General features: G+C 41.1%; 1 protein-coding gene across 3 annotated transcripts in view; it reads right to left on the bottom strand.

Annotated features, from left to right (window-relative positions):
- LOC135539553 (vesicle-associated membrane protein-associated protein B-like) overlaps positions 1-22,194 on the bottom strand; it is a 394,574-nt gene extending 372,380 nt beyond the window's left edge. For 2 of the 3 annotated variants that reach the window (XR_010455642.1, XM_064965489.1), the window contains exons 1-3: positions 21,935-22,194; positions 18,664-18,881; positions 14,989-15,141 (exon numbers count right to left, since the gene is read on the bottom strand). Coding sequence is in view for 2 of the 3 variants with exons in the window: in XM_064965489.1 (XP_064821561.1) it covers positions 14,989-15,141; positions 18,664-18,805 (295 nt within the window). In the remaining variant the exon portion in view is untranslated. The remainder of the gene's footprint in view (positions 1-14,988; positions 15,142-18,663; positions 18,882-21,934) is intronic. The other variant, XM_064965490.1, reaches the window with a different exon arrangement.
- Positions 22,195-27,098: the final 4,904 nt, after the last annotated feature.

Genomic DNA, 27,098 nt, shown 5'->3' with positions numbered 1-27,098 from the left:
ACGCTGGTTGAACAAGATGTAGCTACAAACAAATCGGAGCTAAATGCTTCTAGTCTGCCGTGAAGCATTCATCCATATATACGGGTAAGAATCTAAGTACATTTTTAGATATACGTTTCTAATTTTGTCAAAATGTCATTTTAATTACAAGTACTCCTCGCTAGCTAAAGAACGTTAGCTTGATTGCTCGCTTGTGTATGATTGTATGGTTGTGTATGATCTGTGTAGAAATATTATCAGAATCAAAAACCATTTGCCTTGCTCGTTATAGCCTACTATTAGCTAGCTAACATTGAACCAAGTTGGTTAGCTTTAGCTAAAGAGATGGGTTGGGCTAAGGCTTAAAAGAGTGTGAATGATGCTGTATGGGTGTAGACAAAGAAGAGTTTTCCAGTAGGTGTACCAAAACATTCAAGGGCCATTTCCTCAAAGTGGGGTTACAAGTAGAGGTTGACCGATTAAATCGGCATTTTTGGACGCCGATTATGACCAATTACATTGCACTCCACGAGGAGACTGCGTGGCAGGTTAACCACCTGTTATGCGAGTGCAACAAGGAGCCAAGGTAAGTTGCTAGCTAGCATTAAATGTATCTTATAAAAACAATCAATCAATCTTAACACAATCACTAGTTAACGACATATGGTTGAGGATATTACTAGTTTAACTAGCTTGTCCTGAATTGCAAATAATCAATGTGGTGCCTGTTAATTTATGATGATTTTACAAGCGCATTCGAGAAAAAAGCACTGTCGTTGCACCAATGTACCTAACCATAAACATCAATGCCTTTCTTAAAATCAATAGACAAGTATATATTTTTTAACCTGCATATTTAGTTAAAAGAAATTCATGTTAGCAGGCAATATTAACTAGGGAAATTTTGTCACTTCTCTTGCTTTCTGTGCAAGTAGAGTCAGGGTATATGCAGCAGTTTGGGCCGCCTGGCTCATTGCGAACTGTGTGAAGACCATTTCTTCCTAACTAAGACCGTAATTAATTTGCCAGAATTTTACATAATTATGACATAACATTGAAGGTTGTGCAATGTAACAGCAATATTTAGATTTATGGATGCCACCCGTTGAATAAAATATGGAACGGTTCTGTATTTCACTAAAAGAATAAACGTTTTGTTTTCGAAATTATAGTTTCTGGATTTGACCATATTAATGACCTAAGGCTAATATTTCTGTGTTTAATATATATGTAATTAAGTCTATGATTTGATATAGCAGTCTGACAGTGGTGGTAGGCAGCAGCAGGCTCGTAAGCATTCATTCAAACAGCACTTTCCTGCGTTTGCCAGCAGCTCTTCGCAATGCTTGAAGCACAGCTTTGTTTATGACTTCAAGCCTATCAACTCCCAAGATTAGTATTGCCAGCCTATAGTGCCTATAAGAACAACCAATAGTCAAAGGAATATGAAATACAAATGGTATAGAGAGAAATAGTCCTATAATAACTACAACCTAAAACTTCTTAACTGGGAATATTGAAGACTCATGTTAAAAGGAACCACCAGCTTTCATATGTTCTCATGTTCTGACCAAGAAACTTAAACGTTAGCTGTTTTACATGGCACATATTGTACTTTTACTGCCAACACTGTGTTTCTGCTTTATTTAAACCAAATTGAACATGCTTCATTATTTGAGACTTATTTTAACTTTAATATAATACATAAATAAAATTCAATTTAAAGTGCTCATTCAGTTTTGTTGTAATTGTCATTATTACAAAAATATATAAATTGGTATCAGCATTTTTGGTCCGCCAATAAATTGGTATCAGCCTTGAAAAATCATAATCAGTTGACCTCTAGTTACAAGTTAAACAACTTTGAAAGCAGAATTACTTTCCCATTGTTCCTCAAATGCAGTGCATGATAAACAATTATCTAGAGTCTACTTTTATCTAAAGTTATATATATATATATATCTAAAGTTAATATTTTATATATATATAAAGTTATATATATATATAATTTTTTATATATTTTTTTTACATAGGACTGAATCCACGTGGTGGGTCACACATTAGCAACTAATGCTAATTTTTTAATCTTTAGATCATCCCTCTTTAAAAATTTCAAAAGGATATTTTCATATGTCATATAAAACATCCTATGGCGTTCTGCATTAGCATCGAACAGCCCCCGTGATATGCAGCTGTTCAGGGAAGCTAGAAACCATTATACACAGGCAGTTAGAAAAGCCAAGGCTAGCTTTTTCAAGCAGAAATTTGCTTCCTGCAACACTAACTCAAAAAAGTTCTGGGACACAGTAAAGTCCATGGAGAATAAGAACACCTCATCCCAGCTGCCCAATGCACTGAAGATAGGAAACACTGTCACCACTGATAAATCCACCATAATTGAGAATTTAAATAAGCATTTTTCTACGGCTGGCCATGCTTTCCACCTGGCTACTCCTACCCCGGTCAACAGCACTGCACCCCCCACAGCAACTCGCCCAAGCCTTCCCCGTTTCTCCTTCTCCCAAATCCGTTCAGCTGATGTTCTGAAAGAGCTGCAAAATCTGGACCCCTACAAATCAGCCGGGCTAGACAATCTGGACCCGTTCTTTCTAAAATTATCTGCCGAAATTGTTGCCACCCCTATTACTAGCCTGTTCAACCTCTCTTTCGTGTCGTCTGAGATCCCCAAAGATTGGAAAGCAGCTGCGGTCATCCCCCTCTTCAAAGGGGGGGACACTCTTGACCCAAACTGCTACAGACCTATATCTATCCTACCATGCCTTTCTAATGTCTTCGAAAGCCAAGTCAACAAACAGATTACCGACCATTTTGAATCTCACCATACCTTCTCTGCTATGCAATCTGGTTTCAGAGCTGGTCATGGATGCACCTCAGCCACACTCAAGGTCCTAAACGAGATCTTAACCGCCATCGATAAGAAACATTACTGTGCAGCCGTGTTCATTGATCTGGCCAAGGCTTTCGACTCTGTCAATCACCACATCCTCATCGGCAGACTCGACAGCCTAGGTTTCTCAAATGATTGCCTCGCCTGGTTCACCAACTACTTCTCTGATAGAGTTCAGTGTGTCAAATAGGAGGGTCTGCTGTCCGGACCTCTGGCAGTCTCTATGGGGGTGCCACAGGGTTTAATTCTTGGACCGACTCTCTTCTCTGTATACATCAATGAGGTCGCTCTTGCTGCTGGTGAGTCTCTGATCCACCTCTACGCAGACGACACCATTCTGTATACTTCTGGCCCTTCTTTGGACACTGTGTTAACAACCCTCCAGGCAAGCTTCAATGCCATACAACTCTCCTTCCGTGGCCTCCAATTGCTCTTAAATACAAGTAAAACTAAATGCATGCTCTTCAACCGATCTCTACCCGCACCTACCTGCTTGTCCAACATCACTACTCTGGACGGCTCTGATTTAGAATACGTGGACAACGACAAATACTTAGGTGTCTGGTTAGACTGTAAACTCTCCTTCCAGACCCATATCAAATATCTCCAATCCAAAGTTAAAATCTAGAATTGGCTTCCTATTTCGCAACAAAGCATCCTTCACTCATGCTGCCAAACATACCCTTGTAAAACTGACCATCCTACCAATCCTCGACTTTGGCGATGTCATTTACAAAATAGCCTCCAATACCCTACTCAACAAATTGGATGCAGTCTATCACAGTGCAATCCGTTTTGTCACCAAAGCCCCATATACTACCCACCATTGCGACCTGTACGCTCTCGTTGGCTGGCCCTCGCTTCATACTCGTCGCCAAACCCACTGGCTCCATGTCATCTACAAGACACTGCTAGGTAAAGTCCCCCCTTATCTCAGCTCGCTGGTCACAATAGCATCTCCCACCTGTAGCACACGCTCCAGCAGGTATATATCTCTCTCGTCACCCCCAAAACCAATTCTTTCTTTGGCCGCCTCTCCTTCCATTTCTCTGCTGCCAATGACTGGAACGAACTACAAAAAGCACTGAAACTGGAAACACTTATCTCCCTCACTAGCTTTAAGCACCAACTGTCAGAGCAGCTCACAGATTACTGCACCTGTACATAGCCCACCTATATTTTAGCCCAAACAACTACCTCTTTCCCTACTGTATTTAATTGATTTATTTTGCTCCTTTGCACCCCATTATTTTTATTTCTACTTTGCACATTCTTCCATTGCAAATCTACCATTCCAGTGTTTTACTTGCTATATTGTTTTTACTTTGCCACCATGGCCTTTTTTTGCCTTTACCTCCCTTATCTCACCTCATTTGCTCACATCGTATATAGACTTGTTTATACTGTATTATTGACTGTATGTTTGTTTTGCTCCATGTGTAACTCTGTGTCGTTGTATGTGTCGAACTGCTTTGCTTTAACTTGGCCAGGTCGCAATTGTAAATGAGAACTTGTTCTCAACTTGCCTACCTGGTTAAATAAAGGTGAAATAAATAAAATATGATACCACTCGTATTTGCGGTGTGCTTTTGAGAACGATGTTTTCCCGCTAATTGCATTTTAGAATACTCATACCTATAGCTTACTGCCATGTGCACATTGCTGCACTTTTAATATGAAGAAATAGTTTAACAACATTTTAAGCTAAACGTTCTGATCTGTTGCATCAGCCTCATTGCTTTTTTTTAATGTACAATGGTTATATGAATTTGGGATCTATTGTCCCACAACTGTCCCAAACTCTGTTTTGGATTTATTTTATTATTATATTCGTTTTATTGAATATTAAAACGTACAATCCACCTGCAGTGAAGCCGCTCAACATTTACATTACATTGAGTCATCTAGCAGACACTCCCATTCAGAGCGAGTGTGTGTGTATGCGCATACAAGCACTTGCGCAGCATCAGCCTCAGGCTAACAGGCATTGGATATAACAGCGTTTCCCATCAGTGTCATTCAAAAAACATGTTAATTAAAAAAAATAATTGGTGGGGGGGTATATTGACTTTGTATTTTATCTTTGACTGGCATTCTATCCCCCACCCAGCAACTCCACTCCCACTCGTCTCCAGTTCCACATCCACAGTTGTTTGGAATATGTATTTCTTGCACAGAATGGTAAACTTTTTTTACTATGGGGGATAGTAGATTTTGGAAAAGTACCTGTGGCAGTTATTCTAACATCTTCAACGTGTGCCTCGTAATTTGATAAGAATACACAGCGTTCATCCCCGATATGTACTTCGGCGCTGTGATAAGGACCTGATTACGTGACTGGTATTGGCTAATAAGAATTGAGATATCTGAGAGAGCCATGTGAGTGAAAAGTGATTCGGAGCACAGCGACTGGCAGCTGGAAATTATAATAATTAAATTCAACCCAAGGGCACAATGGTCACTTTGGCCGCAAAGTATGGATTTTTTGGGGGAGGGGGCATTACGGCCACACAATTGAAGGCCTGGTGTAGACTACATTTGTGTCGTATTCTCTATGGTAAAATACCACTATATTTTGTAAAGTGGTTCCTTGCATCATACAATGATGAAAAAAATGACTTAGTCACAAACGCTCAGTCACATTTATTTATTTCTTTATTTTCATAGCTGTAGCAGACAATATTTGTGTGCTTTGTTTTAATTTTCGCCATGGAATAAATATTGAGATAGTGGTATCATCACAGCCCTGTATTAATCTAACAGCAAATGTAATGTCCCAAAAAAACTTAGCAGTTGTAACCTACCGTCCAATGAGGCAATGGCCAATGCACATTTCACAGGCTCAGTATCTCAAAACCATATCAAATAAATAGTTTGTTGCTGTTGAGCTAAAAAATGGTAAGTTGAGAATGAAAAAGTATACAAGGGCTGGAAATTGCTAGGGACTTCATGATATTGTCACGATACTTAGCAGCCAATACAATGTATTGCGATTCTCACGATTCTATTTGTATTGCGATTTGATGTTCCAAACATAACGGCATCCAGGAAACCAGCAGGATTTTTGAGGCTCCGTTTTCCATTGTCTCCTTATATGGCTGTGAATGCGAGAGGAATGAGCCTGCCCTTTCTGTCGTTTCCCCAAGGTGTCTGCAGCATTGTGACGTATTTGTAGGCATATCATTGGAAGATTGACCATAAGAGACTACATTTTCCAGGTGTACGCCCGGTGTCCTCCGTCGAAATTGGTGCGTCTTTTTCAGCTGCTGGTATTTTTCCATGCGATTCTGAGGGGAAAGCAGGCTTCCACGAACTGCATATCAATGAAGAGATATGTGAAAAAACACCTTGAGGATTGATTCCAAACAACGTTTGCCAAGTTTCGGTCGATATTATGGAGTTAATTCGGAAAAAGTTTTACATTTTGGTGACTGAATTTTCGGTTCGTTTCGGTAGCCAAATGTGATGTACAAAACGGAGCGATTTCTCCTACACAACGTTTCTTTCAGGAAAAACTGAACATTTGCTATGTAACTGAGTCTCCTCATTGAAAACATCCGAAGCTCTTCAAAGGTAAATTATTTTATTTATTTGGTTATCTGGTTTTTGTGAAAATGTTGCGTGCTAAATGCTACTCAAAATGCTAAACTAGCTTAGCATACTCTTACACAAATTAGTGATTGGCTATGGTTCAAAAGCATATTTTGAAAAACTGAGATGACAGTGTTGTTAAGAAAAGGCTAAGCTTGAGAACAGGTGCATTATTTTGATTTTATTTGCGATTTTCAGAAATCGTTAATGTTGCGTTATGCTAATGAGCCTGAGGCTTTATTCACGATCCCGGATCCGGGGTGGGGAGTATCAAGAAGTTAAGTGTATGCTCTCCACTTACAGGAGGACCAAGTTTTGAAATCAGTGGAATTCGAGTATGATAACTAAGGAGATGGAGAAAACACCAGTCTCCGGATTACATCTTCAAACTAAGGGTAGCCATGGCATCCGACAGGAGACGTGTCCATCCATTATGTTTACGGGTAGCTACATTAAGATAGTACACGTTTCAAACGACAGAAAGTGGTTTCATTTCAAGTTAGTGTACTGTTAGCTAGCTAGCATGTTACCTAACGTTACGTGTATGATCTTATTATTCGTATCTCAGAGCCATTTGCTTGACTAGTTTTAGCCTAATGTTATCTTGCCGACATTGAACCTGGTTGGTTAGCTACATGCAAACTCATGCAGGGTAGTAACATCATGAGTTAGGATTATGGTTAATTGTTTAGCTAGCTAACTATATGTCTTAACAAGACTCCACTATGCAAGTATCCATTTCAATAGAATTCACTCTGGATATCAACAGTTGTTGCAGTGACATTTACCAGCTAGTCTATTTCAGACCACAGGTAAGATAGTCTAACTAGTCAAATTTTCAGATATTAAACATTTCTAATTTCCCAAAGTATTTTCATTTCAAGTTAAAGTGTACTGTTAGCTAGCTAATCTTGTCTGGCTGGCTCGCTAGCTAACGTTATGCATATGATGTTATTACTCATATCTCAGAGCCATTTGCTTGACTAGCTAGCTAACATTGAACCTGGTTGGTTAGTTACCTGCAGATTCATGGAGGGTAGTAACATCATGAGTTGGGATTATGGTTCATTGTTTACCTAGCTAGTTACATGTCTTAACAAAAGACTCATCTGAGCGTGCCAGAGCACAGAAAACTGTTGCAATTAGGAATGCTCAACACCTGTTGAATAGGGCCGGTGTCAGTCAACATTGGCAAAAAAAAGAATAATTAAATTGTTGCCAGATGCGCAGTTACAGTCACCAATGCTCTGGATAACAGCCTAACCAGCTCTGCTAGGGCGAATAAAACGGTCTGAGTGGGGTGCTCTCATTTGTGTCTGGAAGTAGCTAGCAAGCTAGCCAATATTAGCTTGGGTGCTTGACTGCCAGGTCAGAACGTTCAGGTCAACCATTCTCAAATTGGCCAGAGCGTCCAGTGTGAGCTCTGAGCGCTCCGAGAGCGAAACGCTCTGAATTTATGAACCGACAATCTGACAACACAGTTGCAGTCACCAACGCTCTGGATAACATAAAAGCCTAACCAGCTTCGCTAAGGCAAGTAATGTTCTCTCATTTGTGTCTGGAAGTAGCTAGCAAGCTTGGGTGCTTGACTGGTGTTGTTAGTACAGAATGCTCGGATCAACGCTTAAAGAGATGGGTGGGGCTGAAGCTTAAGAGGGTGGGATCGATGCTGAATGGTTGTAGACAAAGGGCTCTCCAGTAGTAGTACCAAAACATTCAAAGGCCAAGTTGTTCAACTTCCAAAGCAAAATTACTTCCCCAAAAATGTTTGATATACCATGTTGCAGCTCTGAGTCTCTACTTTTATCCAATGTAAAAAAAACACAATTTTGTAGCAATTTTTGCTTAATAACACCGATTTGAGCCAGTCGGTCACATATATGTAACTATTGATTTTTCCCCCATCACTAAAGTACACCTACAACAAGCTGAGAAAATCCTCTATCCAACTGGATTTAAAAAATGTTATACAACTCAGGACACTTTTTTCTACCCAGGCACTTTTTTGGGGTGTAAAGAAGAGAGAGTGGTTCGCTTGACAAAGTAGCAGGCCCCAGTGAAACGGGTACAGTGTCAGGTAAGCAGACACTTAGAACTGAGACCTCTAGAGGGCGTAGTTCCTCTTGACATTGCATTGATACCTAGAGGAAATACACAATCAGCCCAGCCGTTAATACACTCGTGTCCCCTGGGGACCGGATTGTACATAAAACATCCTATCAGGCTGCAAAGTCTTCCTCAAGTAGATTTAAAGAAGGGCCACAAAAAAAATACAAAAATGCATACAGTCTTAATAAAACAACGTTCCACCACCATGATATGGGGTTAGCTACTTCTGGACGTTGTGTACAGCAGGGGTAAACAGACTGGTGGAAAGTGATTGGTTGAACACTGTACATAACACAGTAGCCACCCTGGCATGGTGGTGGAAATTGTGTTTTATTAAGGAAAGCCATTAAAGCTAGGAGGGAACCGATGCATTTGCAGCCTGAATGGATTATGTTTTATGTACTTGCTGGTTGCGGGGGGTTAGGAGTGTATTGCTGGCTATGCTATTTGCTTTGGGACCAGATGACCAAAGACCAGGCAACGTATACTTTACTGAACTTTGTGGCTAGCAGACACTTTCATTACAGGAATCATGAGGATAATGTACTTTACTGTTTGACCAAATTGGCAGGTATCCTAGTGGTTAGAGCGTTGGGCCAGTAACCGAAAGGTTGCTGGATCGAATCCCCGAGCTGACAAGGTAAATATCTGTCAATCTGCCCCTGAGCAAGGCAGTTAAACCCACTGTTCCCTGGGCGCCGAAGACGTGGATGTCGATTATGGCAGCCCCCTGCACCTCTGATTCAGAGGGGTTGGGTTAAATGCATTCAGTTGTACAACTGACTAGGTAAACCCCCTTTCCCAAATCATGGTTTTAGCATCCTAAAAAAAAGCATGTTTTGAGGGAGTCGCAAAATGCGACTAAATGGTCGGAGTCTGGAGCCCCGAATAAAAAAATAAGTAATATGCGCAACTCTTTAATGCTTCCCAGAGGTTTATTGAGACACGCATCTGTACATCTCAAAAAAACGCTTGGGAGTTGTGGATACATCTTGTTACTTGAAAGAAGAAATATCATACAAATGGAGTAAGATGATTCATTAAGCAACTTTATCACCCTTGATACGGATATACACCTTGATGAGGAGACTATTTAGAGCATGCTGTCATTATTGGATCACACAACGATAATATGGAACTATAACATGAAGGAAAACGTTGTTTATGGCCAGCCATCATGACAGGAGTTGCAATATAAGAATGTTTAAGTAGGCTTACTGTAGAATGCTGGGTTTAAAAGGCCTTTGAGACAATTAAGACCTATGGTTTTGACACACAGTTGATACATTTGTTGACACAAGGGCCCCTTTCTCTGATTGAAACATCCATGCTACATAGTTTCCCATCCAACGCAGCACAATACAAATCAAGTTTAGCACTTCTGTGGTGTGCATTTAACAAACGTTTTGCGGGGGTCACACTTCAAAAGCTCCATGTGGATCACCAACTAAGCTTGTAAATGACACATTAGGGATTTTAGGTATCCTGTGGCAAAGTGTTTCCTTTCAGTCTAGCCAAAGTGGATTTCCACATTGCCTTTTGTGCTGCGCTGTTTACAATTATAGGGAAAAGCCTCTGTCAGGTTACTGTGACTGTCTGAATGGGGGTTGTTTGTCGCCCACTACTGATCCCCTTGCTGACTTGCAGTCCGACTGGTAAAAAATATGTTGTGGCAGCAAATAGCCATGTTAATGAAGCCAGGAAGGCTCTGAGTAGAGTTGACTCCCTCAAAGAACGGCACCGGGGTGAGAACACAGCTGTTGGCCCAGGGAGAAATAGAGACGGCCATACCGCTAGCCAACAGAAAGCACTGCAATGAGATGTCCTGTCTGCATAAATGTTCTGCAGAACTGCCTGGATTCTCAACTGATTTCAATATTATTATTTTTTACTGGGGATCACTTGTATTAAAATTTGAATAAATCTTGATTCCAAGTAGTGCAGGGATGTCAAACTAATTTTGCCGTGGGGGCCGGCCACATTCAGTCTTCACCTAGGTGAGGGATGGGCAATTATGATGGCGGGGCCACAAGAAATCTGAACACATCATGAGGGGCCACAGTGGCAATGGTCAGCATACCCACTAGGGCTGTCCCCGAAAAAAAACAAAAAAACATTGTAGACCGAGAGTCATCTGTTAAATATGTATTTTTCCCTATATAGACATATGTAGGTTAATGAGCTTGTCTGATGCTTTAAACACACTGTGATTAAATAATTAAACATGACTCAAGAGGGAGCCAGAGATTAAGATAGCCTAACCAAAAGGTAAAAACCTGTTCCTCCAAATATTCTGCCGATAAGCTCCTGAAGTTGCCGATAATAGGCTACACCAGGGGTCGGCAACCTTTTCCATTTGGAGGGCCAATTTATCTTACCATATCTACCGATCTGCGTGCCAGTTGTGATTGTCATAACTTTTTGTGGAAGTTTCATTTAGTTTAAAATAAAGTATTCGTATCTCAAAATAAATGTGGTTAATCAAAATTCTAAAAGTAACTTCTATTGACATTGCCAATTATGCAAAAATATTCTCGCCCCAGTGAGCTCCAGACAGACAAAGCTGTAGGATATTTGCGCAAGGGTTAGGCCCATTTTATAATGTTTCCACCAGACCAAAGCATGACATTTTCCCCCTTTCACACTGAATGGCTATCTATCTATTTTTGGATGGATGGATGGATGTAAAAAAAAAAAAAAAAAAAATTTTTTTACTTGCTTATTTTAGTTTTAAATTGAATTGTACAGTATAAAACAATCCGAATGGAGAACGAACCATTGAGATCACTTAGAATGTATGTGTTGCCACCCCAGGGTCACGCACTACTCATAAAAGAGCATTTAGAACTTTTATTATTCAAAAACATAAAAATACCATCATACCGTAGTTTAGGCTCCGGATTACTAGTTAAGGCGACTACATGATACTCTAAATTGTCCCTATACTCATCATGAGGTTGGTACAACCTAGCTTATGAATGAAAGTTTACAACGTAGGTGCACAGGTTGAGAGAAAATGTAGAAATCAAGGTAACAGTGACACATCCAATACCGCCTTGCACTCTTGCCTGCATCTAGCTGATCTAGGGTGTAATAATTAGTCCAACAGTTGCAAATGAGAGTTTCTATTGGACAAATTCAGGTATGTTTATCCCCATTTTGTTCAGTTTTCTTCCGTTTAAGAAATTATTTAACAGAATCCGTGGAATGAATACACCCCTGATCACATGCAAATGCAGTTCACTTTCATAGCAGCCACATACAAACAGCATGATCATTTTTGTTCGTTGTATAATTCCAACTCGCATCCATGCACTCTCCTCTCCCTCACCTTTTCCCTTCGCTTGTGGACTTCAGTGCACAACACATCCGCTGTCTGTGACCGGGAGATAAAACCTTTTCAAGCCACACCATATCATAACCGCTACACACAGCTAATATGGTGATGACAATGTCGGCTAACTTCATAGTCAACATAGCTACTAGAACTAACGCATTAGTAAACACACTACAATCATGGAATACAGGTGTACAATTAGCAAGAAGTTTAGCAGTTATCAAAAGCTTACATTGACTTGGAAGAGTTCCAGTGTTGGATAGCCATAGCCAACATAGCATCACTCTCCGTTTGAGCCAGGTGTTTGAGTAGGCTAAACTAGTTAGCTGCATTCGCTAGCTAAGTGAAAACTAATATATATGAAAATATATATATCTATATATATATAGCCCCAAAACTATATCACTGCTCTAGAGGAGATCTGCATGGAGGAATGGGCCAAAATACCAGCAACTGTGTGTGAAAACCTTGTGAAGACTTACAGAAAACATTTGACCTCTGTCATTGCCAACAAAGGGTATATAACAAAGTATTGAGATGAACTTTTGTTATTGACCAAATACTTATTTTCCACCATAATTTGCAAATACATTCATAAAAAATCCTACAATGTGACAATTACAGGCCTCTCATCTTTTTAAGTGGGAGAACTTGCACAATTGGTGGCTGACTAAATACTTTTTTGCCCCACTGTAATTCAGTAATTCCTCAAAGAAATTGCACTGTTTTTATCAACAGCAGAAAACCGCAGCGAACATAAGGAGATTTTTATTTTTTATTTGCGCCAACTAAGAAAAAGGGAAATAATATTGTCAAAGTAATGGATTACTTAAATTGAAAAACTCAGGGATGCAAACTGGTGAGGGCCCAAAAAGGGTGACACTTTTTTTTGCACTGAAATATGCAAAAACATCCCTATTAGGGGGAAATGCAGGTTAACTAATTAAACAACAAAGAATATGATCTACATGGTCAGTCTGTGTGTAAAATAAAAAGTGGTTACTGTGAACCTAACTAAAAATGTAAGTATTGAGAAAAAAACAATACACTCATATTGCAGTCAGCCATGACAGCCTTTATAATAGAACACTTGTTCTATTATAAAAGGCTGTCTTAATTAAAGTAGAACGTTGATCAAGTGCACAAGGCTACCTGTGTGCGAAAATAACTTTCACCGAGTGAAAAATAGTATATTCCCCCCTCACTCTCACACACACACACACACACACACACACACACACACACGTTACTGTCAAGTTCAACACAACAAAAGCAATATCTTTGGGCTACACTGCACATTATTACATTGAACACTTTCTGCCTGTGGACATCTGTTCTACAATGTGCCAGCAGAGCCAGATACCCTTTGTTGGCATAATTGATCTCTTTCAGGCAGAGAGTACACCTGGCATACCCCTTTTTATCCACTGTTTTGAAAAGTGAGAAAGATGGAAAGTGGTGGTGTTCCAATCACCTCAATAGTGGCATCCAGCTTAAGCCAGGCCCAGCTCCAGCTACACTTGATCCCTGAATCCACTTGTTTAATAAGCAACACCTCATTTTCCCCTAATTCTCTCATTCTGAAAATGAACCACATACCGTAGAGGGAAACCACAAGCTCACAGATAGTAGTTAGTTCGTTAGCTAATTAACATTTCAGATTGCCAGGGTCCAGTAAGCAACTAATTCATTATAATTTGAGGAACGGCAAGGAGTCGTATACCAATTAATACTATAGCGAATTGGTAAAGTTACTAACGTTAACTCATTGATGTTGTATGTAGCTAACGTTAGCTGTCTGCCTTTATTAGCCAGCTTAATTTCACACCATAAACTCAATTTTATCAGTTAAGTTGGCTAATATTGCTCAACATTTCTCTGGCTAGCTAATGGAGAATTCGATCCAGCTTGCAAGATACTTAATGCTAACAATACTTGCTCCACCACACTTTCTCCCTCACATCAAACTTTCCATATGCCAGTTGTTTTTCGGTTTCAGCTCATGAAGTACGTGTCATCACCTTCTCACCCCCGTCTCCGTGGTCAGGCATCTCACCTACCTCTTCATTATCGTTCAGGGGACGCGCTGCTGCAACTGGGAAACTGCATTTCCACTCTCTGCGGTCTTTCCAGAGCACACACTGATACTCTAACTAGAAAATTGGTTCTCTCTTCTCTTTTCAGTCGCGTGCTGCATTCTGTTATGTAAACGATTGGCTGAGCCCTGGATACAGCAATAAGTGATCCAAAGCAACCCCCCCCCCCCCGTGCATAGTAGCCTAGGTTATATGCTGCGTGCTCACGTGTGGAGTTGCGTCATTCTACAACTTGTTTACTTTTTTAAATAGAATTAATCCGCTCAATTTTGAGAGTTGTTTGGCAAATGTAGGTGTTTTAGAAACCTTAGAATCTGCTCTTTCCTAAATCAAAACGTCTGATCTGCATGAACCTCTGTAGGATGATTTGAAAAAGTTTTGGTAAGCGCTGTTCCCTTTGTCAAATACACACCCTGCGCAGTCTCTTCATTCACAAGACAATTGATAATATTGTCACACACACTACTGTCAATTTAATCTTCTCTTCAGCCTTCATCTTTTATTATAGGCCTATGTGTGAAATGATATTTTATATAGTTTAGGTGTAGTTTTAATGGGCCAATCTCAGATGGCAGCCAACTGTCGGGTGAAAGGAGGGCAGGGAGAAAAAATTTAATGTCCTCCTAAAACTCTGATATCAAGATTCTAACAACGATAGTGTGTTGAATAGATTTATTTAGGATAAGTCAAGGACAGGGGGGGACATGACTTTAAAAAAAATGGCAGAGTAATTTAAAAAAGTAATTCTAGTGTTAGACGCCTCACTCAAACACAAGGTAGGTTAGGAAGGACCTGACATACAGTACCTGCTAGTAACATCTAAATAGGGAATACATGGACAATGTTTGTAAACCATAGCACTCATTCAGGCCTACAAACTCCCTGGCTTGGTAGGGTTGCACAATTCCTTCACCCAGGATTTATGAAAAACCTGGGAACTTTGGTTAAGTTTACGTAATTTTGCGTACCTGAAACGTTGATTGAGGTGCCGGCGTCGATGACACCGCTATTTGGCCGGACGCAGTACCGGCGCGGGGCTGTCGTCTTGACTTTGAAGCACACATTCCTGTCTGTGGGGTTGGAGAGCTTTAAGGTTGTGTTGACCACATCCGAGAAGGGACCTGTGGTGGGAGAAGAAGGTTTTATCAAATATAAATAAAAACTTTACAGAGGTAGGCTCATACACTGACAGAGAAAATATTGGAGACTATCTTAAAAAGTAGATTCAGTAATAGCATTTTACAATTTTAAAACAACCCAATAAAAATATGACAAGACTGCCACGAGCGGATTTTACCAATATGGGCATGCCTCATTCTTTGCTTTGAGACACTGAGGGTCAATGAGGGCACAAGGCTATCGCATTCTATAACATCTGGATTCATGGATGGTAACAATGACAGAAGAGTATGAAATTGCCACAAGCAGACAGACTACTGCATGTGAAAGATGCAAACTGTAGAGAATACATGATGGGCTAATCAAATGAATAGGGTTACTGAATCAGCACATCAAAGGCATAAAAATGTGCTGGATCACCATTGAGGAAGGGGGGAGTTTGAAGAGAGAAAGGGAAGTAACAATACAAAAATCATGATTAAAGCGATTCACATTACGCAATGGTAGAGGAACACATCTTAAGGACAACAAATCTGAATACTAGTCTTTCAAAACAAAAGAATAGCAGGCCTACTTTTGAGCTATAATGGCCTATGCTTTTCACTGGGGACATCAATGAACTGTGTTAATGACCCACATCCCGACAATGACGGCTTCACTGAAATGGCAGTAGTCCTAATCATCATCAAATTATTATCTGGGGCTAGGCTTCTTCTAATTCTCACTCTCTTGGAGGACCTGAGCCCGAGGACCATACCTCAGGACTACCTGGCCTGAGGACTCCTTGCTGTCCCCAGTCCACCTGGCCGTGCTGCTACTCCAGTTTCAACTGTTCTGCCTGCGGCTATGGAACCCTGACCTGTTCACCAGACATGTTACCTGTCCCAGGTGACATCTTGGCCATGTTCTGTTATAATCTCCACCCGGCACAGCCAGAAGAGGACTGGCCACCCCTCATAGCCTGGTTCTTCTCTAGGTTTCTTCCTAAGGTCTGGGCTTTCTAGGGGGGTTTTCCTAGCCACCGTGCTTCGACACCTGCATTGCTTGCTGTTTGGGGTTTTAGGCTGGGTTTCTGTACAGCACTTTGTGACATCAGCTGATGTAAGGGCTTTATAAATAAATTTGATTGATTCACACGTTTGAGGTGTATGGATCTTGACACATTAGGCCAGAAGCGCACACCAAATTGCAACCCCAGCCTTTTGTCATTGCCTAAATAATAATACAGTAACCCCACTCTACTAACCTCACTAATATCTGTCAATAACAACCATTCTTGCTACTGTCAAAAACGTTCAAAGAGAAAGCACAGACTGTGTCACATCTCCCCTCAATTTTAATAAGTAGAGCAGCTATTGCTATTAAGGCCATGACTAGCCTAATTAGAAAGCAGTTTTCATGCCAACCACATCCTTGGGTCCTTCGTCTAGAGTTCCATTAATTCCTCGGCGGTAGCGAACAATGAACAATCAATATCCAAGTCCTCTTAAAAAATTGTTTTTTTTTGTTGTTTTTTTTAAAAATCAACAAGAGCAGCTTTTTAACTTCAAGAAAGGATTAGCCATCAGTGGTATCATGACTAATAGCTCTCGTGCTACAGAACAATAAAACATGGACCTCGGCATACTAGGTTCACCTCACAAAAACAGTGGCATCGAAGAGAATGCCTAGGATCTTGTAGAGAAATAACATCAGTGGCATCTTGAAAGAAGGCACTGGTGCCACAGCGACAGAAATGAGGCCTTTTTAATTTATTAGGCCCATCAAAAATAAAAGTTGCTTAAACCGTATAGTCTAAAACATGTAGCCTGGGCCCCTATCTTAAGAAAAGTCGGCTATGGAGGAGAATTAGGAAGGATGTAGCTGGTTGTAACGGTAACCCAACCAGATGCAGTGAAAATAGATCAAATGAATTTGGTATATTGTAACAGCTTTATTTCATTTGGTCAAAACTATGTGGAATACTTTGAGTTGCTGAGGAATCCAACTACCTTCAATTTGTTTCTAATAATCTCTAATAGTCTACAAATAACCTGGACAAGGTAGGCTAATGGCTGTCGTTGAAGAACAAGAGAATAGTTGAGGCACCAGGGGCGTAGGAAGGAACACTACTAGCCTCAAGCCAACCAGATCCTTTCTTTACTTAGCCATCTCTGTCAAATCCCTCTGCAAAGACAGACTTCAAGTTCACACCCAGCTTGATCAAGTACCTCACAGAGAACGCTAGCCTACAGGAATGCCAACACGAAGTCAAATCTGATTTCAAAATGATATTGCACCACCCGAGTTGTTTCACTGAAGAGTGACCTTCCATTGTTATTCCACTCTGAATCATGATGGTTGCATTAAGTGGGTGAACTCACAAGCCAGACCACAAAATGATATCCTCAACAGAATGACTCAGGTCAGCTACACTTTTGTTTCTGTGAAACCAGTTTGATAGGAAGCAAAAGCCTTCGGAAAGCACTTGGCCATATGACATTGAGCAACATACAGCTGTACAGGATTTAACTCCTCAACTGGATTTACAAACTAGCCTTAAAACATTCCACAGGACCTCAGAGTACACTTTGCACTAAAAGGAAGAACATGAAAGATTTGAGGGATGATAAATTATCTGAGTCTGAAAGACTCCATTTCAGGCTACCAAAATAAAACACACCTGCCTTCTAGCTGGTATAGAGGAGGAAGGCCTTGCATTTGAGGGAAAGATGGATGCATTGTGAATGGAAATGTGGAAGTGAGCTGCCTCAGTCGGAATTAGCACATACACTAAGATTCTAGATAAAGTTTCACACCACAAATGTCCACAGCAACTGACACTTCCCTTTGCACACTGAGTCAAGACAGGTGAAATTCAGAACCTCACAATTGGTAAAACATTGGTTTCAATTAAACAACTCACTCAGCTAACTCCTGTGTGGTTGATCTACAAATTCCTGAAAGTGCCTTGGGATACTTTCCAACTGGCAGAAAAACTGGCAGCGACAAAAATAGAGTTCTGAAGGACATATATTTGATGCTGCCATGTTGTCTGAAGGGTGTGTTTTTTATTTTTTTATTTCACCTTTATTTAACCAGGTAGGCTAGTTGAGAACAAGTTCTCATTTGCAACTGCGACCTGGCCAAGATAAAGCATAGCAGTGTGAACAGACAACACAGAGTTACACATGGAGTAAACAATAAACAAGTCAATAACACAGTAGAAAAATAAGAGAGTCTATATACATTGTGTGCAAAAGGCATGAGGAGGTAGGCAAATAATTACAATTTTGGAGTGATAAATGATCAGATAATTTAGAACACCTACTCATTCAAGGGTTTTTCTTTATTTTTTTACTATTTTCTACATTGTAGAATAATAGTGAAGACATAAAAACTATGAAATAACACATATGGAATCATGTAGTAACTAAAAAAGTGTGAAATCAAAATATATTTTATATTTGACATTTTTCAAATTGCCACCCTTTGCGTTGATGGCAGCTTTGCAACACTCTTGGCATTCTCTCAACCAACTTCACCTGGAATGCTTTTCCAACAGTCTTGAAGGTGTTCCCACATATGCTGAGCACTTGTTGGCTGCTTTTCCTTCACTCTGCGGTCTGACTCCTCCCAAACCATCTCAATTTGGTTGAGGTCTGGGTATTGTGGAGACCAGGCCATCTGATGCAGCACTCCATCACTCTCCTTCTTGGTCAATTAGCCCTTACACTGCCTGGAGGTGTGTTGGGTCACTGTCCTGTTGAAAAACAAATGATAGTCCCATTCTTTGCCCAAGCAAGTCTCTTCTTATTATTGGTGTCCTTTGTGTGGTCTCTTTGCAGCAATTCGACCATGAAAGACTGATTTACACAGTCTCCTCTGAACAGTTGATGTTGAGATGTGTCTGTAACTTGAACTTCGTGGAGCATTAATTTGAGCTGCAATTTCTGAGGCTGGTAACTCTAATGAACTCTGGCAACTCTAATTAATACCCTCTGCAGCAGAGGTAACTCTGGGTCTTCCATACCTGTGGCAGTCCTCATGAGAGCCAGTTTCATCATAGCGCTTCATGGTTTTTCACGACTGCACTTGAAGAAACTTTCAAAGTTCTTGACATTTTCCGTATTGACTGACCTTCATGTCTTAAAGTAATGATGGACTGTTGTTTATCTTTGCTTATTTGAGCTGTTCTTGAAATAATATGGACTTGGTCTTTTACCCAACAGGGATATTGTCTGTATACCACCCCTACTTTGTCACAACACAACTGATTGGCTCAAACCCATTAAGAAGGAAAGAAATTCCACAAATAAACTTAAGGCACACCTGTTAATTGAAATGCATTCCAGGTGACTACCTCATGAAGCTGGTTGAGAGAATGCCAAGAGTGTGCTAAGCTATCATCAAGGCAAAGAGTGGCTATTTGAAGAATCTCAAATATAAAATCTATTTTGATTTGCTTAACACTTGTTTGGTTACTACATGATTCCATGTGTTATTTCATAGTTTTGATGTCTTCACTACTATTTTACAATGTAGAAAATAGTAAAAATAAAGAAAAACCCTTGAATGAGTAGGTGTTCTAAAACATTTGACCGGTAGTGTTTAAAGATGCTCTAGCTCATTGGTGAACACTTGAGCCCAAATGACCACAGCAGAATTTGTTGTCACCAAAGGCCTACCTTTCAATGGGCAATTTTAGCCAAAGATGCTAGGTTATTTGATTCTCTGTCCAGTCAGACTTTAATGAATCACAATCAATTAAGTGTTACAGCGCAATGGAAACTGACATGCTTATAAATATGCCATGTGCGGAGCATTTCATAAAAATAAACTGTGTGTAGGCCTAATATAGTTTACCTTAATACAGATCTATCACAAATAAATTGTAAATTCCCCCCTTCCATCTGCTCACTCTAATGTCCCGCTCCAGTTACAGCCATGGCCACTGCGCTGTCACTACTTTACCAATGTACTGTATGTCAGTGAATTATGAAGTCTTCAAGACTGGAATTGAGCTCATCCGACTCTGGGTAAGTAGAACGGCTGCCTTCACTGCCAAAATCTTGTAATGTGGTTGTTATCAGCTGTGTGTGCAGGGCAGGAAACTGTCTCGTGAGTGCTGAGCAGCAGCCAAACAGAGCAGTTTCTATGGATAACATTACTCACATGCAGAGCAGGGGACAGACAGACGAGCAGGCGACAGACAGACGAGCAGCTAATGGAGGAAGTTATTTCTGATTTCTGCATGTAAAAATGAGCAAGGGTGAGTTTTATCAGGATGGGACAGGAAAGTTCCTGGATTATAAACTGTTGCGGGATCAGGATAGTAGGGGAAAATTTGACAAGACGGGAATGGATTTTCACTCCCATGTCAACCTCCATCTCAGACTACTCACCCCACTAGGCTAGACATAGAAAGTCACTACTGGTAGGCCTAATCAAAAATGCATAAATGAAAAGCTTAGTTCAGGTGTGTTGTAATGTTCTCGAAATATGGCCATAATTTAAAGGAAATATATTGAAAATAATTTCTTAGGCCCTGGGTTCCCAAACTTTTTCATGTAGAGGACCCCTAAATAACAAAATGAATAACAACAGGCTTATAGGAGAGGCCTATGATTGTGAATTGCCTGACAGAAGTCTTGACTTTCTTGTGAATTAAATATTGGTATGAGTAAAACAAAAATTATGTCACTTTGCCGAAGACCCTGAAACACCTTTACAGACCTCCAGGGGCACCTGGACCCAAGTTTGGAATACTCCTGAACTGGCTTGTGTGACTTGGTATTTCCTTGAGGTTAGGCCAGCCTACTTCTTGTCATGAGCAATTATCTCAGTTGGCTCAGCTTGCAATGAGCCAAGACAAAGAGCCTACCCTCACAACAAGAAGGGCAGTTATAGCAATGGATTATATTGGCTTGACATATCTACCAAGGCCGTGGGGCATCTCAAAATGTCTGTAGAAAGACACTAATACAACAGGTACAGATGAAAGGCTATTTATTATTTTGGATCTCAAAAATGACCTAAAATTAATTTGTGATAATGCTTCAGGAAACATACAGAAGCTCTTACTCAGTGGGTCAATAAATTCATATGTACCTGGACACATTGTAATTCTTAGGATGCTCAGTACAAACTGTCCATATGGCACCCTGAGCCATATTGTGCTCCTTACCACACCCGGTCACCGATGAGAAAAACCTCCAGATATAAATGGTATTTCATGCCTAGTTCCACCTGAAAGCTGGCAAGCCATTAGAATACCAGCTAGCGAATTAACAAGTTAGCTACTCGCTAGCTAGGACACAAACTACTGTTAGCATGCTATCATTATGCTTGAAAGTAGGGGCAATCAGCTGGCATTCATTGCTAGCTTGCTAGCTCAAAGGGCTACCTACACTGACATAATGTTGTCAGTCAAGCACGATAATAAAACGACTGACTGGCCTACTGGAACGCTATTGCACAATGCACGTGAAACATAATGCCCCAACGTTAGCTAAGTAGTTAAAATACTAGGTCAACTAGACATTATTAATAGCGCCAAAGACCTGTCAGGGCGCTGCAGTTAGAACGTTAGTTAGCTTTTTTCCCAGCAGGCCTGCCTGGTCAAGGTAACGTAAACTGGCTAAAACGTTGGCCAGCTAGGGAACGCAAGTCAATGTTAATTCAAAATTATTATCCTCCTTAATTCACTATTAAGATTTTACAAATGAAGGGAATGATGTGCCCCCCCTCATTACGCTGGGCCTGTTACTACCTCCCCCCTCCCTTCAGAGTTGGGCCCTCCCCTCAGTCTCTTACCTCGGAATTTCAGTTCGTGCTGTGGCTCCAAGAGCAGGACCTGATCTTGCCTGGCCATGTCCCAGCGGTTCCAAGGGGGTAGCTCAATGTAAATGGTTTCCGTAGATTACTCTGTTATGGTGATGTTAACTGGTGTTATGTTTAGAGTTAATATTATGCTAATTAGTTATGACTATCCAGTACCCCGGACACCGCAATTAGACAGGGTGCTACTAGCGGCTGTTGTGATGATGATGATGATGATGCAGCAGGAAGGGAGTGAGAGTGAGAGAGGCTTCGTGCGACGTCACTGACCCTGCATAGCCACTCAATTGCAATGGCGTCTTTTTGTAGGCACTAACTCCTTCATGGTACGTTTGTCACAAAGCCTATGGGAAAATGAATGGGTTATTTGGAGGGGTTTTGGGATAAACGCCAAAAAGTATGGTCTGTGGTAAATACAAGCTTAAGAGATCTAATACGTTTTGTTCTATGAGATAAACTTCATCAACTAATTCATTTTGTGAATTTTGAAGCATTTGTGTAATCAAAACTCAATATAGCTCGCAAGCTTGTAGTCCTAAAAACGGAAATGAGGTAAGGCTACCTCTGGTTCGTTCAGCCGTTCCTATGGGGAAAATGAATAATGCATGGGGAAAGAATAGGGTTTCGGGATGAACGCCGAAAATAAGGTCTGAGGTTAACACAGGCTTAGGAGATCTTATATGTTTTGTTCTAAAAGATAATATCAGTCAGTTAACATGACCTTTATGAATTATGAAGCCTTTATTGTGCTTCTTTTGATTACATGAATGCTTAAAAATTCACAAAAAGTGACGTTAGCTGATGAAGATGATCTCATAGAATAAAACCTATAAGATTTCCCAAGCCCGTGTTTACCACAGACCTTATTTTCTTAGTTTATCCAAAAACTCCATTAATTTCCACATAGGCTTCGTCCAAAGAACCATAGCAGAGTTAGTGCTAACAAAAATACACCATTAGTATTGCTCTCTATGAGGAGTGAAGCGGGGATGCGAGGAGTACAGGCAAAGACAGTACTGTAGGTAAGTACAGACAGTACAAGTTTAGAAACTCTGGTACAAGCGAGAGGGAGTATTCTTCTCCTTTAAATGTATTGGCGGATCGCATCCAACTAAGGTGTATACACCTCCACCTACTGTATTTATACATCTATACAAAAAGGGGAGGGGAATAGGATGGGGATAAGGGAAGAAAAATATTCCTATCGAATAACCCTACACCCATTAAAACCTCACCACTTTTCCACTACTTGGCCCTATCTGATCCTACACCAGGCCGGCAGTCTGGGAGGATGGGATACTATCGTTCAACACACTCTTCTGCAGTAAAATCTCATACACCCAAGAACTTCTCTGCAGCTGCCACCACAAAATCTATTTTCTGTGATTCCATTCCATTTCTGCGGTACAGTTGATAATCATGGCTATGAACGCTAAGAACACAGTCTTACTGAAACACGTTATTCCTATCACTCTCTATTGGCCTCGGCCTACTCACAGAGAGCCTCTTAAGATCCCTCGCCCTGGATCCATCTCCCTCTACTACTCTCTTCACCGCCTCAGCATACGACACCTTCTGTACTACTCTGATCCTGGCAACCGGCTCAAACTGCCTTTCTCTCACTGGACACTCCAGCACATGGGTAATCCTACAGTTAACACATACAGCTTTTTCTTCTCACATATAGGAATCTCCCTTCTACACACTGATGCTTGTCACATATGGATAGGTGCACTGACAATGTGTTGTTTTTACAGGGTCAGCCATAGTAGTACGGCGCCCCTAGAGCAAATTAAGGTTACGTGCCTTACTCAAGGGCATGTCAACATTTTTCACCTTGTCGGCTGGGTATTCAAACCAGCAACCTTTCAGTTACTGCCCTAACATTCTATCCGCTACCTGCCACGTTATGGCTTCATAAAATTAATCCCATAAATCATGCACTTCTAGTTGTACAATGTTATACATTTTGTTAATCCTGTACAGTTTATCAGACAAGTGTAAATTGATAACACTTCTATAATTAAATCACTTTGATAAAGGATTTACTCATGAAAGGACAGATATATAATTTATATATATCCAGACTCATATCAAACATCTCCAATCTAAAATCAAATCTAGAGTCGGCTTTCTATTCCGCAACAAAGCCTCCTTCACTCACGCCGCCAAACTTACCCTAGTAAAATTGACTATCCTACCGATCCTCGACTTCGGCGATGTCATCTGCAAAATAGCTTCCAATACTCTACTCAGCAAACTGGATGCAGTTTATCACAGTGCCATCCGTTTTGTTACTAAAGCACCTTATACCACCCACCACTGCGACCTGTATGCTCTAGTCGGCTGGCCCTCGCTACATATTTGTCGCCAGACCCACTGGCTCCAGGTCATCTACAAGTCCATGCTAGGTAAAGCTCCGCCTTATCTCAGTTCACTGGTCACGATGGCAACATCCATCCGTAGCACGCGCTCCAGCAGGTGTATCTCACTGATCATCCCTAAAGCCAACATCTCATTTGGCTGGCTTTCATTACAGTTCTCTGCTGCCTGTGACTGGAACGAATTGCAAAAATCTCTGAAATTGGAGACTTTTATCTCCCTCACCAACTTCAAACATCTGCTATCTGAGCAGCTAACCGATCACTGCAGCTGTACATAGTCTATCGGTAAATAGCCCACCCAATTTCACCTACCTCATCCCCATACTGTTTATATTTATTTACTTTTCTGCTCTTTTGCACACCAGTATCCCTACCTGTACATGACCATCTGATCATTTATCACTCCAGTGTTAATCTGCAAAATTGTAATTATTCGCCTACCTCCTCATGCCTTTTGCACACAATGTACATAGACTCTCTTTTTTTTCTTTTTTTACAATGTGTTATTGACTTGTTAATTGTTTACTCCATGTGTAACTCTGTGTTGTCTGTTCACACTGCTATGCTTTATCTTGGCCAGGTCGCAGTTGTAAATGAGAACTTTTTCTCAACTAGCCTACCTGGTTAAATAAAGGTGAAGAAAAAAAATGATGCGTCTGTATGTCAGTAGGTGTGTCTGTAAACCATATCTGCAAATGTGGGAAGAGTCACAGTCCCAATACACAGCTTTGTGGTGCACCTATTTAGGTATCCCCTAAACAATTGTCACTTCATGTAGTGAATTCATAACATGCATGTAACACAGGATTACTTGAAATAACAAAAATGATTAGCCCTCAGCACTATTCAAACTTCAGTGTGGAACCATCTCCCAGTGATACACATACCTGAAGTGTATATATATATAGACAGAGGCACACACATCCTCCAAGGTACACTACCTGACCAAAAGTATGTGGACACCTGCTTGTCGAACATCTCATTCTCAAATTGGTCCCCCCTTTGCTGCTATAATAGCCTCCACTCTTCTGGGAAGGCTTTCCATTAGATGCTGGAACATTGCTGCAGGAACTTGCTTCCATTCAGCCACTAGAGCATTAGTGATGTCTGGCACTGATGTTGGGCAATTAGGCCTGGATTGCAGTAGGCATTCCAATTCATCCCAAAGGTGTTGAATGGATTTGAGGTCAGAAATCTGTGCAGGCCAATCAAGTAAATCCACACCGATCTCGACAAACCATTTCTGTATGGACCTCACTTTGTGCACAGGGGCATTGTCATGCTGAAACAGGAAAGGGCCTTCCCCAAACTGTTGCCACAAAGTTGGAAGCACAGAATCATCTAGAATGTCATTGTATGCTGTAGCGTGAAGATTTCCTTTCACTGGAACAAAGGGGCCGAGCCTGAACCATTCCCAGACCGTTATTCCTCCTCCACCAAACTTTAAAATTGGCATAATGCATTTGGGCAGGTAGCATTCTCCTGGCATCCGACAAACCCAGATTAGTCTGTCGGACTGCCAGATGGTGAAACGTGATTCATCACACCATAGATCCCGTTTCCACTGCTCCAGAGTCCAATGGCGGCGAAGGCTAGTAATTTTAGTTATTTCAAGTAAACCTGCGTTACATGCATGTTATGAATTCACTACATGAAGTGACAATTGTTTACCCCACTCCAGCCATGCTTGGCATTGTGCATGGTGATCTTAGGCTTGTGTGCGGCTGCTTGGCCATGGAAACCCATTTCATAAAGCTTCAGACAAACAGATCTTGTCCTGACATTGCTTCCAGAGGCAGTTTGAAACTCGGTAGAGTGTTGCAACTGAGGACAGACGATTTTTATGCTCTTCAGCACTCGGCGGTCCCGTTGTGTGAGCTTGTCACTTTGCTAGCCGCTGTTGCTCCCAGACGTTTCCACTTCAAAATAAAAGTACTTATATTTGACCGGGGCAGCTCTAGCAGGGCAGAAATTTGACGAACTGACTCGTTGGAAAGATGGCATCCTATGATGGTGCAACATTGAAAGTCACTGAGCTCTTTAGTAAGGCCATTCTACTGTCAATGTTTGTCTATGGAGATTGCATGACTGTGTGCTCGATTTTATACACCTGTCAGCAACAGGTATGGTTGAAATAGCTGAATCCACTGATTTGAAGGGGTGTCCTCATACTTTTGTCTACATAGTGTAGCTCTGGTCCAGGGAGGTAGTGTGTTCCTCTACTGTCTAAGAGGAACACAGTACTTCCGGCGCCGACAGAGATGGCCGCCTCGCTTCGCGTTCCTAGGAAACTATGCAGTTTTTTGTTTTTTTGACGTGTTATTTCTTACTTTGGTACCCCAGATCATCTTAGGTTTCATTACCCACAGTCGAGAAGAACTACTGAATTTAAGAGCAGCGTCAACTCACCATAAGTACGACCAAGTATATGACTTTCGCGAAGCGGATCCTGTGTTCTGCCTTTCACCCAGGACAACGGAATGGATCCCAGCCGGCGACCCAAAAAAACGACTTCATAAAAGGGGGAAACGAAGCGGTCTTCTGGTCAGACTCCGGAGACGGGCACATCGCGCGCCACTCCCTAGCATTCTTCTCGCAAATGTCCAGTCTCTTGACAACAAGGTTGATGAAATCCGAGCAAGGATAGCATTCCAGAGGGACATCAGAGACTGTAATGTTCTTTGCTTCACGGAAACATGGCTCACTGGAGAGACGCTATCGGAGTCAGTGCAGCCAGCTGGTTTCTCCACGCATCC

This window comes from Oncorhynchus masou, chromosome 5, assembly GCF_036934945.1.
Source record: "Oncorhynchus masou masou isolate Uvic2021 chromosome 5, UVic_Omas_1.1, whole genome shotgun sequence".
Taxonomy (NCBI): Eukaryota; Metazoa; Chordata; class Actinopteri; order Salmoniformes; family Salmonidae; genus Oncorhynchus; species Oncorhynchus masou.
The sequence above is the reverse complement of the archived record's forward strand: the minus strand, read 5'-3'. Positions and strand labels throughout refer to the sequence as shown.